Source organism: Gallinula chloropus, assembly GCF_964237585.1.
Source record: "Gallinula chloropus genome assembly, chromosome: 1".
Classification (NCBI taxonomy): domain Eukaryota; kingdom Metazoa; phylum Chordata; class Aves; order Gruiformes; family Rallidae; genus Gallinula; species Gallinula chloropus.
The window spans coordinates 210,910,952-210,928,839 of record NC_140085.1 but is presented as its reverse complement, the minus strand read 5'-3'; the positions used below and the strand labels follow the sequence as shown (position 1 = coordinate 210,928,839).

Below are 17,888 nucleotides of genomic sequence, written 5' to 3'. Positions count from 1 at the left end.
ACTGCCAAGAAACTTGCCAGTTATTAAATAGTAGCCATTTCTGCTATTTCATAGAATCATAGAATCATAGGGGTTGGAAGGGACCTCGAGAGCTCATCGGGTCCAACCCCCCTGCCAAAGCAGCTCCCCAGCTCATATTGCACAGACAGGCGTCCAGACGGGGCTGGAATCTCTCCAGAGATGGAGACTCCACCACCTCCCTGGGCAGCCTGTCCCAGGGCTCTGGCACCCTCACTGGGGAAAAGTTCTTCCCCATGTTGCTGTGGAACTTCCTGTGCTCCAACTTGCAGCCATTGCCCCTTGTCCTGTCTCCACAGAGCACTAAAAAGGGGCTGCCCATTCCCCCTGCATCCCATGCTTAAGATATTTATAAACATTTAATCAAGTGTATCAGCTCACAGAAAGACCAGGACAGCTGTAGAAAACAATACAGCAGGTATTGTTCTACCCAAGCACGTTCCATTTATTGATCCCCCATTTAACCTCAGTAAGGAAAAACAACTTTAAGTAACTTGCACTTCACAGCACAAGCCTCTAATCTCTGCCACTCTCAAATGAAAGGCAGTTTTAGAAGTTTCACTTCTTAAATGAAACAGGTTTAAATATAAAACCAAGTAAAACCACCAGTAAAGTGTCTCATACCGTGTCACCTCAATTTTTTTTGTTGAATTTGCTGCCCTGTTTTGCAATAAATGCACAGAAAAGCACTGTAAGATTTATGGGACAGAAGCTGGAAGCTTTCACCCCCATGGATAGGGAATCTGTGACAGATATAAGCATACTGAAGAGACATGATTAGGATCGTGAGAAGAGGTTTATAGTGACATTTCTGCTAAAATTATCTACAAGAGAACACCAAGAACACTTCAGAGTTTAGCCAAGTGTTAAAACCTGCTAAATAAAAACAGCTCCTGTCTTAGAAATACTGTTTCAAGCTCCCCACCTACGGCAAAAGATGGTATCTTCTGAGTCACAGACTTTGTTTTTCCTGCTACACCACATCACATTAGCTGTCTTGCATGATGTGGCCCATGCATGCATGTTACAACCCTGAATTTTGTAACACATGCACACCCTTAGGTATACAACAAAACCTTTCAGTGGCTCACTCTAACACACTTATTTAAGTTTAGGTTTCTAATTCTCCCTTAACTAAAATCCAGTTTTGGTAAATGAACAGAAAAAACATGATCTGTCATCAAGTACCACTGTGTCTTCATGTTCTCACTGCAGGAGCTTCATTAGGTGCATCAGGAGAGTGTGGCCAGCACGTCACAGGAGGTGATCCTCCCCCTCTACTCTGCCCTGGTCAGGCCCCACCTGGAGTATTGTGTCCAGTTCTGGGCTCCCTGGGATAAAAAAAGACAGGGATCTCTTGGAGAGATTTTACACTCGCCATGGAACCTGCTCCTATTTCCAGAAACCAGAATAACCTCACAGGGACACAGATGAAACAATTCCAGACCTTCAATTATCTTCTTAGAGTGATACTGCCACCTCTACACAAGTTTACTGTGCCAGTTGTGAACATCTGTCAACAGGGAGGATTAAAAAAAGTACGTCACAGGATTCCATCAGCAAAGCAGAAGTTAAAGATCTTTACAGATATTTCAAGGAAAAGGAACAAGGTTTGATTGTAGATAGGAGATTCTTGATTTATGATTATCACAGAATCACAAGGTTGAAAAAGACCTTAGAGGATCATCAAGTCCAACCATTCCCATCCTAAGCTAAACCAGATCCCTAAGTACCTCATCTGCCCTTTCCTTGAACACATCCAGGGAAGGTGACTCAACCCCCTCCCTGGGCAGCCTGTTCCAGGCCCTGACAACTCTGTCAGGAAAACATTTGTTTCTAATGTCCAATCTGTCCCTGCCTTGGCACAGCTTCATGCCATTGCCCCTTGTCCCATCTCCTGTCCCCTGGCTGAAGAGACCATCGCCCACCTCTCTACAACCTCCCTTCAGGTAGTTGTAGGTGGGGAGAAGGTCTCCCCTCAGCCTCCACTTCTCCAAGCTAAACAGCCCCAGCTCCCTCAGCCGCTCCTCAGAGGATTTGCCCTCCAGCCCCTTCCCCAGCCTGGTTGCCCTTCTCTGCACTCGCTCCAGGACCTCAATGTCCTTCTGATGGTGAGGAGCCCAGAACTGGACCCAGCACTCGAGGTGTGGCCTCACCAATGCCCAGTACAGGGGCACAATTACCTCCCTAGTCCTACTGGCCACACTGTGTTGAATACAAGCCAAGATGCCATTGGCCTTCTTGGCCGCCTGGGCACACTGCTGGCTCATATTCAGCCTGCAGTCACCCAACACCCCCAGGTCCTTCTCTGCCTGACAGCTCTCCAGCCAGTCTCCCCCAGCCTGTAGCGCTGCAGGGGGTTGTTCTGTCCCATGTGCAGCACTCTGCACTTGGCCTTGTTAAACTTCATCCCGTTGGTCTCAGCCCATCGGTCCAGTCTGTTCAGATCCCTCTGAAGAGCCTCCCTACCCTCAGGCAGATCAACCCTTCCTCCCAGTTTAGTGTCATCTGGAAACTTACTGAGGGAGCTTCAATCCCTTCATCGAGGTCACTGATAAAGATATTGAACAAGTCTGGATTAAATACATTTTGGAACACAATAGCATTTATAGCAAAATTTATTCAATAGTTTAATAACTGTAAGGGAATTTTCACGAATAAAGTTACTCAATGGAAAGTATCTTCTTTTCCCCTTAAAAAGTTCTGCAGCACATCCATTGATGCATTTACTGACATTAATCACTCTTAAAATGTAAGGGTATGTTTGGAGTTCTTGTGTACATATACAGTATTCCCATAGTTGAGAAGCTGTTGTCCTGAGCAGTGTATGAAGACGAATTATTTAAACAACCTACTTACAGGATATTTATGTAATTGACAAGCACAGAACAATTTATAGACTTTAAACATTTAATGTGCCTTCTCATCAAGGCAGGCAAGTGATAACTGTAGGACTGGCTTACACTGTGAACGTCAATGTAGTATCATGTGTTTAGATCTGCAGTATGAAGAGACACACAGAACGTTGCTCTGGAGTCCCCTGTTACAATAAACCAAGCTTGTATTCCATCATCATGTGTGGCTCTCCCATGACCTCACTCTGTGAAGGATCTAGGAAAGAAAAAAAGTCAGAAGTATGAGGTTTTTACAAAGCTACAAAGACCAGGGACTGTGAGCATGACAGACTTCAGTTTGGGTTTGTTCCTGATGCTTAGTGCAAGGTACTTGGCTGATTTTTGACAGTGTTGCATGATGCAGGTCTGGAACTCCTCAGCCTCTATCCAAAGCAATGATCACATCTATAGTGGAACAGTGTTTCCTAAGGACACAGAACCACACAGCACAGTAGGGGTTGGAAGGGACCTCTGGAGATACTGAGTCTGAGCACCTGCTAAAGGAGGATCACATCCAGGCAGGTTTTGAATATCTCCAGAGAAGGAGACTCCACAATCTCTCTGGGCAGCCTGTCCCAGGGCTCTGTCATCTTCACAGTGAAGAAGTTTTTCCTCGTATTCAGATGATCCAGTTTGTGCCCATTGCCCCTTACCCACTTGCTGGACACCACTGAGAAGAGTCTGGCCCCTTCCTCTAGACACTCACTCTTCAGATACTCAAAAGCTTTGATGAAATCCCCTCTCAGCCCTCTCTTCTCCAAGCTAAACAGACACAGATCTCTCAGCCTTTCCTCACATGCACCTTCATCATCCTTGTAGCACTTACTGGACTCTCTCCAGCAGTTCTGTCTTGAACTGGGGAACCCAGAACTGGACACAGAACTCCAGATGAGGCCTCACCAGGGCAGAGCAGAGGGAGAGGAGAACCTCCCTCAACCTGTTGGCCACGCTTTTAATGCACCCCAGTACCACTGGCCTTCTTGGCCACGAGGACACACACTGGCTCATGGAGAGTTTGTTGTCCACCAGCACTCCCAGGTCCTTCTCTGCAGAGTTGCTTCTCAGCAGGTCAACCCCTAACCTGTACTGGTGCCTGGGGTTATTCCTCCCTAGACACAGGATTCTACACTTGCCCCTGCTGAACTTCATTTGGTTCCTCTTCACCCAACAGTCTAGTCAGTCAAGATCTCACTGAATGGCAACGCAGCCTTGCACTGTGTTGGCCACTCCTCCCAACTTTGCATCACCAGCAGATTTCCTGAGGGTACACACACTCTGTCCCCTTGTCCAGGTCACTGATGAGTATGTTGAATAAGACCAGATCAAACACTGACCCTCAGGACACACCACTGGCTCCAAACCTCCAACCAGACTCCGTGCCACTTATCACAACCCTCTGGGCTCTGCCACTCAGTCAGTTCTCAACCCAACTCACTGTCTGCTGACCCACACAGGCTTCAATTCAAACCAACCATTCCCACACAAGAACAGTCTCCTATAGCCTGAATCTCTCAGCTGATTTGAGTTCTGTGCTTCAGAAAACAGAGAAATTTTCCCCAGGAGATGCCCCACATCTTCCCTCTGCTACTTCTCTGCACAACAGACACTCACACTCCAGCCCTCTTGTTACTTGGGATGTACTCATGGTCACACAACCTAAGTGTATAATCTTGCACTACTCTAGAAACCCAGCCTACAAGCAAATACTGGCTCACTTGCTATTTCAGAATAATTTCCACACAACTAGCAGGTGGAGCACATTTTTTCTTCTGCCCCCAGGGCTTCAGTGCCCTCAGGACTTTGATTTTTCTTGGTATTTTATGCATTTAATTCTCTTACTCCAGAGAATCAAAAGAACTTCACAGTTCCCTAATTTCAACTTTAAACATTTCCATAACATTCAAAACAAAGTATTTACCATTAAGGATATCTTCAAAACCAATGCATTCATCATTTCCCCTCAGAGTATCCAGTGCCATGTTTGAGCTGTGAAGAAATGGAAGACGCTGGACCTGTAAAAATACAACAGGAGTTCAAGTTCCTGCAAGTCTGAAGTTGAGGGGTTTTACATTTGGATTTATCAGTCTGAACTGAGAACAGCAAACTCAATTCTTCCTTAAAAAAAAACCCCACAACCCAAAAGTCCCTCAAGAGAAGTACTGGTACGCACAGATAGCAAAACTAACTTACCACCACCATCATCTATTGTTTATCTCTGTTTTGAAAGTAACAGCCTTTCACTACATTTGTATTTTTCACTGCAGTGCAGCTACTACAGCAAAAATCATAGTTTAAAACAAAAAAGTAAGGTTTTTCCCCTCCTCTGTTATCACATAAAGCTGGGGAGGCTCATTGAAAACACACATGTCAGTATTGGGCAGTGACATACATTGCAGTGTTCAGAAACCACATTCTAAGTGTCCTACACCTCTGACCCAAGGCAGGAATGCAAGTTAAAAAGCTGTATTGATTCTAAACAGCCCTTACAGTTCATCTAAGGGATAATGACTTCTCTGATCCACACCAATCCTTAAGTTTTAAGTCCACTCCCAGTCATTTTCAGCACTCTCTTCCATGTCCTTCATTCATAGAATCATAGAATGGTCTGGGTTGGAAGGGACCTCAAGGATCATAGAGCTCCAACCCCCCTGCCACAGGCAGGGACACCAACCTCCAGCCTGGAGCTACACAAGGTTGCCCAGGGCCTCATCCAACCTGGCCTTGAACACCTCCAGGGACGGGGCATCCACCACCTCTCTGGGCAGCCTGTTCCAGCCCCTCACCACTCTCTGTGGTGCACACAGATCCTAAATATTCTGAGAATGGCATATCCCTGTTCTCAATCCCAGTCAGCACCAGTAGTGATACCGGGGTTACACCGTTACCCTATTTTAGAACCATAAAACTATCACAGTTACCTCCTTACACACAAAGTCAGTCAAACATCCTCATTATCACTTCCATGATAATTGTCACAAGTTCAAATACACTTTTCCAGTCAGTATTTTAGAAAACTTTAATTAGCCTTCCTGGAGAACTTGCCCATTTAACATGAATCTGGGAGTGGCCCCCCACCTCCCCCTCAATAACCAGGTCTCCCCACCCACCCTCCAAGAATACAGATGGAGACACACTAGCAGGATATCTTCACCTGCCTCATTTTCTGCCATGTGCTAACATAAGCTTGGAAAAAAGCTTTTTGGGGTTGTTTTTCCCCCCCCTCACAAGACACCACAGCTGTCATCAAGAGATGTTTTCATAAGTCCTGTCTGACCTTTACATCTTCAGGACCAGTAATTTCTGCCAAGTTTAATGCAGCTCACTGTGGTTCAGTAGCAACTGATCCACTGGAAGGGAGTATGAAGTTTTAGGACTGATGAGCTTTCTATGTTTCCTACAGGACAAAGTCAGCCTCCCTTCAGTTACTGCCTATCCTAGGAGATAAGAAGGAAGAGGAGACTGATTTCATTTCCCAATTAAGAGTTAAAACCCCTGAACTTCAATCCCTGTAAGCCTCCCTGATCTTACAAGAAAGGCTGTGGAACAATAAGCTCATACCAAATTCTCTGCTTTTGTTTTCATGTTATCCATATATACCCTCCTAAACCACCAGCTGCTTCAGGCCTCTTTTTCCTATAGGTGCAGAGATTCCTTCCCATGAAGGTCCTATGTTCCACAGGAGAGAGTATTAATTTTAGGAATTAACACTCAATTCCTCCTGCTTTTCTCAGGATTCTTACAGGAAGTCAGTCCACAGAACAGCCAGAACAGTTACATTCCACCAAGTAACCAAGAAAAGAGCAGCTGAAAGTTCTCAGTATACCAACTGTTCTGGAAACTTCATTGCAATGTTTGTTTGGTTTTAATGACAGGCATTTCTTTTGGAAACATAAGGTATTTCAACCAAGGCAGATGCCTCTTGGAAAGCATGCTCTGAGATAAAAACCAAATTAATCCATTCAAGTTATACTGGTTTGATAAAAACACCCACCTGTTTCACTGCTCTGAATTCCATCTGCAGCTTTAGAGGCGCGTGGAGACCTTGAATGTTTCTCAGGGTGGCAAGGTTTGTTTTATCTTGATTCAACTGGAACTGTCACAAACAACATTTGGTTTTATTTCAGAAAAACTCAGGTTCAAGTACAGCCACAGAATCCATTTGGGACATCCTACTTAAATTAACATGCTTAGTAAGTTTATATATAAACTTACTTTCAGTGATTCCATCGTCTAGGACTCAAACTTATCCAAAAGGAAGTGATGCAATAATAGCACAACTGAAGTTGCTTTTTTGCTGGGTTTTACTACAAATCAATAACAGCCATTTTATTTTGTTATTTTTGACAGGACATGTAACACCACCAAGTGGTGTAGTTACACACTACTTTACTGCAATATTGTCAGGACAAATTGGAAGTGAGCTCTGGTTTAAAGAAAGAACATTAATTTTAAACCCACAACTGATGTTTTGGTCAGCCATCAAAGACTCTATTTGAAAACACTTGAAATTCTTCTTTGCTGATCATATGAGGAACAGCTGAGGGAGCTGGGGGTGTTTAGCTTGGAGAGGGGAGACCTTCTCCCCACCTACAACTACCTGAAGGGAGGTTGTAGAGAGGTGGGCGATGGTCTCTTCAGCCAGGTGACAGGAGATGGGACAAGGGGAAATGGCATGAAGCTGTGCCAGGGGAGGGACAGGTTGGACATTAGAAACAAATGTTTTCCTGAAAGAGTTGTCAGGGCCTGGAACAGGCTGCCCAGGGAGGGGGTTGAGTCACCTTCCCTGGATGTGTTCAAAAAAAGGGTAGATGAGGTACTTAGGGATCTGGTTTAGCTTAGGATGGGAATGGTTGGACTTGATGATCTTCAAAGGTCTCTTCCAACCTTATGATTCTGTGATTCTGAGAATCTGTGATTCTGATCATGCAGGAGCATAGAACACCACTTATAGTCCATGTGACTCCAAAAAGCAAACAAAGCAACTCATAATGTTACAAACAGCTCTAACACCAAGCAGTAAGACAAAGAAAATCTACTCAGTAGAGGGTTCTTCTAGTGAAAAAGCGTCAGCTCACAAATACAGAAGTACACAAAAAATAATTTATGCTTAATGTAAACTTAAGCTTGAGTAATCCAGATTCCAATTTGGCTTTTGTAGCAATGACTACATTCTCATAAAGTTGATGCAACACAATACTGTAAAGCAAGAGAAAAGAATACAAATATCTTAAAACCTGTACTCAATCACCATGACAAAAGCCCACTAGCCAAAGAGTATCTTGTTTATGCTGAGATCCCAAAACACAACAGGAAAACACTGGTCAAAGGCATAACCTGCATTTTCTTCACAACAATCTGTACTGAATGCTCTTCAAATGTTAGCAGAAAACACTGTTTATATGCCTCATCCCAATCCTGTAGCTCCAGTCACATTATTTTTACTATTTATTTTATAAAGGTAGAGGTCCTTATCTGAGTAGCAGAAAGATTTGGTTTCTACTAGTGCTACCTAAATAACCAACTATTTATAGCTTTAAAACCAACCATAACTATCTCAGGCTAAGATAGGTCTTTCCCCATTCAAATACACATGAAAATAATTCTTCCATAAATCACCCATAAATTTATCAAAAAACTAACCATGGAAAAAACACTTTTTAAAAGTTCCACATACTTCTTAGGGAATCACATCACCTGTTCTGATTATTTCTGTGCATCTTTTCTCTCTACCACATCATCTTTTAATTATGCAGGTTTCATATAGCAAGAAACAATTAATAAACTGCCATGCACAGCAGTCAATTGTTAAAAATTAATGACAAATTGCTCTGAAACATTTATAGTATTTATAAAGAAGCTCATGAAGTTGTTGTCTTGGGGTAAAAAGGATGATGTTGATGTGACAACACTAACTCTTGTTAGAATTAGAATATAAGAGATGTGACATTCAGACCTCATCATAGAATCATAGAACGCTTTGGGTTGGAAGGGACCTCAAAGATCACCCAGTTCCTACCCCTTCCCATGAGCAGGGACACCCTTTGCTAGACCAGGTTGCCCAAAGCTCCACCCAACGTGGCCTTGAACACTGCCAGGGATGGGGCTTTCACAACCTCTCTTACAGAGCCTCACCACTCTCATAGTAAAGAATTTATTCCTAATATCTAACAAGCAGTACTGTAAACCACACCCACTGATTGCAAGCAGCTAGTGGAAAACCACTACTCCCTTAAACAAACATCAGATTACCTTAGCAATTTGGAACCTTACATCCAAATACTGCCTTTGCTTTGCTTCAGGATATTTTGTCACATCAAATATTCCATGTTGAGCAAACAGGTACCAGAAACAAGATTCAGTTGATCAGCTACCCAAGGCTCAGTCTAGTCCCTTCACCTCCAGCCTATGGTCCACAGACCATTCTTAAGTGGTCCATGAGCAATGACTAAGTCCAACAAGATTGCACACACTAACAACAAACTGTATGTGTAAACTTTCTAGAAAGGATCATGTAATATTTAAATAAGTATTTATGGGATCACAGACTGAAAGTCTGAAAATGAAGATCTGGTAAATGGAGACAAAATGGATCCACCTTCCAGAGGTGGCAGGTGTGCCCCCAACTTAAATACAGAGGCTGCACACACAACTAGCTTAATAACTTTGAGATGTCTAAACCTTACAAGTAAATCCCTACTTGGAAACATGCATACATATTTGAAGTGGAAAGTCAGAAGTGGGAGGTTAACAGTAAATAAATTTGCCAACCACGTTATTTGTACAAATGAAATGTTACTGTTGTTGAACAGCACACAAAGCAGTCCTGGTAACCATGTCATTAATTTAAATTTCATTATTAGTTAAGAGTGAAGATGGCTACATTTGATGTTGTACTCACATTCTTTTCTGACAGCTCCAGTGGGTGGCTGGGCAACAATTCATTTTTCACACTTGTAAAGCTAGAAACAGAAGTTAAAAAAAAAATTAACTTCAAAATATTCATCAGGATATGGCTTTTGAAGTTGCATTCCAGAACTAATCTCAGATACAAACAGGAACATGACACACAAACGATTAGCACACTTCAAAAACTATGAAAAAGTTTAACAGTGAAGCACCAAGTAAGACCACCAACTGCAGCACTAGCAGACAAAAACTTTTATATTTGACAAAACAATGATGGTTTTTACTCCCTCACCCTTCAGAAAGAGTAAAATAAATTATAAGATCACAGGTTTAGTTATGTCCAAGCTGTGTGGTATATGATTTTAGAAGTCTCCAAGCTTTTGGAACTGAATACTGTACCTCTCTTTCTTCCTGCCCCCTCCATAGCTGTATTACCCACATTTTAAGCTCTCTACACTTATTTTAGATTCATTATGCAGGGCACGTGCCTAGTTTTGCACTCACATAAAACATCAAAAAGCAAAGACATTATTTTACTATCTTATCAATTTGTACCAATGCTGAAATTAACTATTTCTCACAGTGCTACTAGACACTCACATACATATACTTTAAAACTGACACATATTTCATAATCATTAATACCTTATCACTACTTTTCTAAAAAGGTTTATCAAAATGCATCACTATTATCTACTTCTTGAAGTGAAAACTTTCACAGAAAATTCAAGCTTGAAAGACAGTGACTAAACACATGTGCTTTAGAATCACAGAATCATAGAATGGTCTGGGTTGAAAGGGACCCCAAGGATCATAGAGCTCCAACCCCCTGCCACAGGCAGGGACACCAACCTCCAGGCCTGGAGCTACACAAGGTTGCCCAGGGCCCCATCCAACCTGGCCTTGAACACCTGCAGGGATGGGGCACCCACCACCTCTCTGGGCAGCCTGTTCCAGCACCTCACCACTCTCTCTGTGAAGAACTTCCCCCTAAGATCTCATCTAAACCTTCCCTCCTTTAGCTTTAATCCATCCCCCTCGTTCTGACAGTGTCTGCCCTTTCAAAAGTCGATTCCCCTCCTGTTTGTATGTTCCCTTCAGGTACTGGAAGGCTGCAATGAGGTCCCCCCGCAGCCTTCTCTTCTCCAGGCTGAACAAGCCCAGCTCCCCCAGCCTCTCTTCATAGGGGAGCTGCTCCAGCCCTCTAATCATCTTTGTGGCTCCTCTGAACCCTCTCCAACAGTCCCACATCTTTCTTGTATTGGGGCCCCAGACCTGGACACAGGACTCCAGATGGGGCCTCCCGAGGGCAGAGCAGAGAGGTACAATCCCCTCCCTGTCCCTGCTGCCACCCCTCTGCTGATGGAGCCCAGGATCCCATTGGCCTTGCGAGCTGCAAGAGCCACAGCTGGCTCATGTGAAGTTTCTCATCCACCAGAATCCCCAAGTCCTTCTCAGCAGGGCTGCTCTCCAGGAGCTCTTCTCCCAGTCTGTATCTGTGTCTGGGATTCTTCCGGCCCAAGCGCAACACCGGCTTCACCCAGGCCCAGCTTCCCAGCCTGTCAAGCTACAGCTTTTGAGATACCTCTGTCAAGAATCTTCTTTAAAAAGTCAACACCTAATACATTCTTCCTGCCTGATGGCAAACGTCAACTATGGCACAATCCAACAAGAACAAAATAAGCATACCCTCTGCGCAGAAGATCTTGACCTTCAAATGGTCCTGAAGCTGAAAACTCAAGAATTGGGATACTCTCCTTCAAGAAAGCAGAAGCACCTCTGGAATTCTGGAACGACAAAAATAAAAAAGGTGAGGATTGCTTTAACAGAACTAGACCCCTTCCACATGGGCCACTGGGCCAAGCAAATGAAACAAAGAGCACTGAGAGTCCTTAAACTACTCCAACACATGCCTTGGACTTCAAAGCATCTCCAAAACAAACCCCCTAAACCAAGACCAAAACACAAGCCCCTCACTAAATTAGAATTCTTTCAGTGAGTCTGATGACAGAGGTACTGATAACACATTTTTTGGACCTGGATGAACTAGTTACACTCCCAATCACCCCTTGTTCATTCCCACCCTGGGCAGAAGGGATGGAGAGGAAGAAGGCAGGTGATGCTCTGCTGGCAGGACAAAGAGGAACACATCCAAACACTGCTTCATTTACTTCAATACTGACACAATCAAGTAAGATCAAATTGATTTTGCCCATGGCTTATGAACCACAATAAAGAGGACAAGGTGTATTCAAGCAGTCTGGTGTGCCAGTTAACTGGAAGAACAGAGTTAAAACAGTAACTTGCAGCAAAAGACCAGGAAAGCACACACACACTTCCACAGACTTACTAAGTAAAGGCACCTTAACCCAGACCACACATTTCATGCTAACCTGTCCAACTTTATCCAAGTGATTTTAGGAATGTTCATGCAAGTTGCTCCACCAATAAGCCAATGCATCATAAATACTGGAAGGTGAGTGCAATAACTGCTGGAAGGCGACAGGCATGAGCTGTTCAGAGCAGCAGTTTCCTCCAGCAACACTGCTGGATCCAGCAGAAAATTCAAGCTTGAAGTTCACAGCTTTGGTACTAACATGTTAGCTGTCTATAACTTAACACCTATTAGAAAACCCTAAAATACCTAAAATACTACAGGCATATAAAGCATTTACCAACTAACACACTCAACAGTGATGTAGTCCTTTCCAAGAGTGCTCTGAGTGAAAGCACACAGAAACACAAGGTTGGAAGAGACCTTTAAGATCATCAAGTCCAACTGTACCTGTCCTCTACTAAACCATATCCTTGAGCACCTCATCTACCCATCTTCTAAATACATCCAGGGCTGGTGAGTCAACCGCCTCCCTGGGCAGCCTGTTCCAGTGCCCAATAAACCTTTTGGTGAAGAACTTTTTCCTAATGTCCAACCTGAACCTGCCCTCGTGCAGCTAAAGTCCATTCCCCCTCGTCCTATCACCTGTCACTTGGGCAAAGAGACCAACACCCACCTCTCTACAACCTCCTTTCAGGTAACTGTAACAGTCTCTTCCCAAGACTACACATCCCTGGCTTACTCAGCCACTCCTCATAAGATTTGCCCTCCAGCCCCTTCTCTGGACATGCTCAAAGGACCTCAATGCCCTTCTGATGGTGAGGAGCCCAGAACTGGACACAGTACTCGAGGTGCAGCCCCACCAATGCCCAGTACAGGGACAAAAGCATTAAGAGAACCATTACCTGGGAGACGGGATGTGAGGGAAGCTCAGAGTGGAAGTCCAGCACAAGAAGAAAACCATGAAATACTCCCAAAAAGTAACTCTCCCAAGTCACGTCAGCGCTCAATCAGCCTCAGGCGGCCACACCACCCCTACCCACAGAAGCCTTGAGGCCCGTGGGGCTGGGGCCTGCTGGGGCCTGCTGGGGCCTGCTGGGGCCGCCCGCCCCCCCTCGCCCCCCCCGCTCCAAAGCGAGGGGATCTCACCGCAGCCACGCACCCTTCGCGCCCTCCCGGCCCCGAGAGCCCGCGAAGACGCCCAGCGGACACCGTCCCGCGGAGGGGGAGAGGAGGGGCGCCCGTCCCGCCGTGAGGACCCCGAACAGCCGCCATGGCCGCGCCGGACCCCGTGACTCAGCACGGCCCCAGCACCCCTCCGCGCAACGGCCGCCACCCCCGGGGACCCGCAGCGGCCGAGGGGAGGGGTGGGCAGGCGAACACACGCGCGCTGGCACCGGCGCAGCCCCGCACGAACCCGACACTCGCCTCCACCCCCCGACGCGGCCACCAGCCCATACTCACCATCTTGGCCGCCCACGAGCACCCGCTTCCGCCTCCTCCTCTTCGCTTCCGTCCCTCCCCCGACGCGTTGCGTCAGACGCCAGGAAGGAACACGGGGTCCTGCCGCCCGCAGCGAGGGGCGGGGCTGCGGGGGGCGGGGCCGCCGCTGCCTCAGGAGGCTGCGGGAGGGGCTTGGTGGCGGCGGCCTGTGGCGGCTCGGAGGTGGGGTGGGGGCTGTGGGCCCTCCATGGGCAGACCTTGCCTGCTTCCAAGACTCTTTTAGACTCACAGAACCATTAAGGATGGAAAAGACCTCCAAGATCACCTAGTCCAACCACCGATATTACTCACTAAACCGTGTCCCTAAGTGCCTCATCCCACCTTTCCTTGAACACCCCGAGGGACGGTGACTCCACCACCTCCCTGGGCAACCTGTTCCAGTGCCCAACCGCTCTTTCTGAGGAGAAATTTCTCCTGATTTCTACCCTGAACCTCCCTGGCTCAACTTGCAGCCAGTCCCTCTGGTCCTATCACTACTTATCTGGGAGAAGAGGCTGATCCCCAGCTCACCACAACCTCCTTTCAGGGAGCTGTAAAGTAATAAGGTCTCCCCTGAGTTCCCTCTTCTCCAGGCTAAACAGTCCCCGTTCCCTCAGCTGCTCCTCCTAAGACTTGTGTTCCAGCCCCTTCCCCAGCCTGGTTGCCATTCTCTGGACACCCTCCAGAGCCTCGATGACTTTCTTGTAGTGAGGGGCCCAAAACTGAACCCAGTATTAGAGGTGCAGCTACCACCTCCCTGGTCCTGCTGGCTACACTACTGATACAAGCCAGGATGCCATTGGTCACTTCTTGGCCACCTGGGCACTCTGCTGGCTCATGTTCAGGTGAGTGTCAGCCAACACTCCCAGATCCTCTTCCTCTGTACAGTTCTCCAGCCACCCTGCCCCAAGCCTGTAGCATTGCCTGGGGGTTGTTATGACCAAAGTGCAGGACCTGGCATTTCACCATGTAGAACTTCATCCCATTGGCCTCTGCCCACGGATTCAAGCTTTCCTCTTCCTCCTAGGTGTACTTCGCTGTCCCCACTGAGTTCTGGTGCCACCCTGACCCCCAGCAGGAGCTGGAGATGACCTGATTTTCGCACAGTTTGCCAGAGCAGCCATGTGTGAGGTGCTTTACTTGGTCAAACCCATCCATGCTCAGTGAGTCATGGGCAGCAAAACCACCTCAACAGTGTCACAGCACTGACAGCCTGAGGTAGCAAAACAAAGCAGCAATGGTTCCTGAGGTAAAAACTGCTTCAGGAGCTGACCCGACCATGAAGCCTCCCTGGGCAGCACTGCGTGAACAAGAGGTGTTGAGGTGTACTACTCTACCAGGGGTTACAGGCAGCCCTTGGGGTCCTGATCATTCATCAGTAACTGGCATGGATGGGCTGCAGCTGGTTAATCTTTGGAAATTAATTTTGTGAATGATAGGTAAGTGTTGTGTGAGTAGAATCATAGAATTGTAGGGGTTGGAAGGGACCTGGAGAGATCATGGGGTCCAACCCCCCTGCCAAAGCAGCTCCCCAGCTCATATTGCACAGACAGGCATCCAGACGGGGCTGGAATATCTCCAGAGATGGAGACTCCACCACCTCCCTGGGCAGCCTGTCCCAGGGCTCTGGCACCCTCACTGGGTGTAAAAGTTCTTCCCCATGTTGGTGTGGAACTTCCTGTGCTCCAACTTGCAGCCATTGCCCCTTGTCCTATCCCCACAGACCACTGAAAAGGGACTGGCTGATTCCCCCTGCATCCCATACTTCAGATAATTATAGACTTTAATTAGGTCCCCCCTTAGTCTTCTCAAGGCTGAACAGTCCCAACTTACTCAGCATTTCCTCATAGGGGAGATGCTCCAGGCCCTTCATCATCTTCATAGCCCTTCTTTGGACTCCCTCCAGGAGATCCCTGTCCTTTTTATCCCAGGGAGCCCAGAACTGGACACAATACTGCAGGTGGGGCCTGACCAGGGCAGAGTAGAGGGGGAGGATCACCTCCTTTGACCTGCTGACTACACTCCTCCGGATGCACCCCAGGATCCCAGGAGTAGGCATATATTAATAACAGCAATAAGAGTATGAAACAGGATCAGTACTAGCTTACACTTAAAAGATACTTTAAAGACTTTCTGACAATCCTGAGGAAGTTTTCCATGAATTTTGCTGCATGGCTTCAGTTGTACTCCTGGCACATACATTTCCATATTTCTTCTGAGACCTGTAGTTCACTCAACCCTTTCAGATTTTTGCCCAAATTGCCCTTGTGCTTCAAGTTTTGTGTGTGGCAATTAAACACGAAATCTTCCATAAAAAGCAATATTTAAATTGGAATTTTTTTGCATGTCAAGGGAGGTTTAGATTGTATATTAGGAAAAATTTCTTCACTGAAAGAGTGGTAAGGCATTGGAACAGGCTGCCCAGAGAAGTGGTGGAGTCACCACCTCCTGGGATGTTAAAAAACCATGTAGACATGGTACTCCAGGACATGGTTTAGTTGATGTGCTGGTATTGGTCAGATGGTTGGACTTGATGATCTTAGTGGTCTTTTCCAACCTTAAAGAATCTATGATTTTATGTTTTTATGGCACACACAGCTTTGGAAAAAATTACTGAAAAATTCATATGCTTTATACTCTCTTTTTCTCTGCCTCGGGCAAAATCAGTTCACCACTTAAACTAACATTCTCAACCAAAGTTCTGGCCCTTTGTATTCTTAGGCTTAAATTAAAGACTTCAAACGAATGAGAATGGAGGACTGAGTTTTTTAAATTTTTAGGAAAAAGGGTACCACAAAGGTTTCTCTGATCTTATAATGGGCACTTGGATATTGTGGTGCTGGATTCATTATTATAGAATAGATGTGAATACAAAAAACAAATCAAGTTCCTGTTTAACTGCAGCTTACAGAAAAAGCTAGGTTTGTCACTAAATGTATTTATTTATTGACTGAGTTTGTTGATCCCAGGATATGACTGTAGAGATGAAACATCTAATTTTCAAAGTCATTCTTGCAGGACACAGACAGGATGCAATCACTCTATGTACATTTTTGACATCACTGCAATCCGCAGCCCAGGCTGCATAACATAAAAGAACACACATTGCAATAAAGATCTGGTTTTCCTTTAAAGGCTTTCACGCTAGGGAAAACTTCCAGACATAAACACAAATCATACTTGCATTTTCTCATCAAATTACCAAGTTTTGTAGATTGAAGGAAGACTTGATTCCTTTCACAACTTGCTTTTCCCCCCCCCCCCCCCCATGATCTTACAGTGAGCATCTTAAGGGTGGATGATTGGAGTAGTATCTCATTCCTCTCTGCAAGTTAATAGAAGTAACACGAGCAACTGTTGGGCTGACCAGACCTTTGATCAGAAATGCAAGCACATGGGGAGTGATGACTGCTTTGCCTGCTCAGATAATTTCAAGGTTGCCCCCAGCTCCATGCCCACCCCGCACCATGCCAAGCACAGCAGCCCCAGCATGTAGGGCACTGTGTGCTGAAGCCTGCCCAGGAGCAGTGCTGGCATCCAAGTCTGGATAATCTGTCTGAAGGCATCTCCAGCCTGCTGGTAACAGGGTGGGAGGTGAGATGCAGTGACTGTGGTTCCTAAAAAGCCCATTTTCCTATGTGTAGACACTCTAAAATTAGTGTGAAAATAACTACCGCTCCTCTAAGATGATTACTTCTGTAAAGTTAGGATGATGAATTTCACATGTTGCTTTTAAAGATAATCTGCAAATTATTATTTTGTTAGGAGTGATTTTTTTTTCATCATTTTGTGTAGAGAAGGTCTGAAATGTATGAATGTTTTTAATATTTTCTGGATGGCTTTTACCTCAGCATTTTTGGAATGTTAAATCTGGTCTTTTTGGTTTAGCCAGGGGACTTCACTGAGGTTTTAAGCAACCTTTAGACCATGGATTCCTTTATCTTGTAGAAATTAGGGAAGTGTTTACTCTTTTTTAAAAAAACCCTATATGGTTTCAAATACTCTTTTAGCAGTTAAATTGGTATTAACAAACATAAAACCTCATTAAACAAAGTTTTATACAGGCTGACTTAAAGCAAACCCCTGTTTCAGTTACTTGGCTTTTTCTTGCCCGGATTCTAGCATGGCATCACCTGGTGAGAGGTCTGTGAAGCCTTGGGAAGAGACCTCCCCAGTGGGCTCAAAACTCGTTCAATGAGAAGACATGGCTGGTGGGGCAAAGGCTGACACATCCCAGCCGCCTCTGCCCATGG

The 17,888-nt window shown here is 45.6% G+C and overlaps 1 protein-coding gene across 2 annotated transcripts; it reads right to left on the bottom strand.

The window, feature by feature from the left end:
* Positions 1–2,618: 2,618 nt before the first annotated feature.
* On the bottom strand, positions 2,619–13,670 carry POMP (proteasome maturation protein; the record flags this gene model as incomplete). Of its 2 annotated transcripts, none has more annotated exons than XM_084265279.1 (6): positions 2,619–3,129; positions 4,831–4,924; positions 6,904–7,005; positions 9,811–9,871; positions 11,508–11,605; positions 13,618–13,670. In XM_084265279.1, 6 exons carry the CDS (start codon positions 13,618–13,620, stop codon positions 3,062–3,064), a joined length of 426 nt encoding a protein of 141 aa, XP_084121405.1. In that variant the 3' UTR covers positions 2,619–3,061. The 2 variants fall into 2 exon arrangements, with proteins under 2 accessions (XP_084121405.1, XP_084121406.1); XM_084265280.1 differs by lacking the exon at positions 13,618–13,670 and adding an exon at positions 11,902–11,985.
* Positions 13,671–17,888: the final 4,218 nt, after the last annotated feature.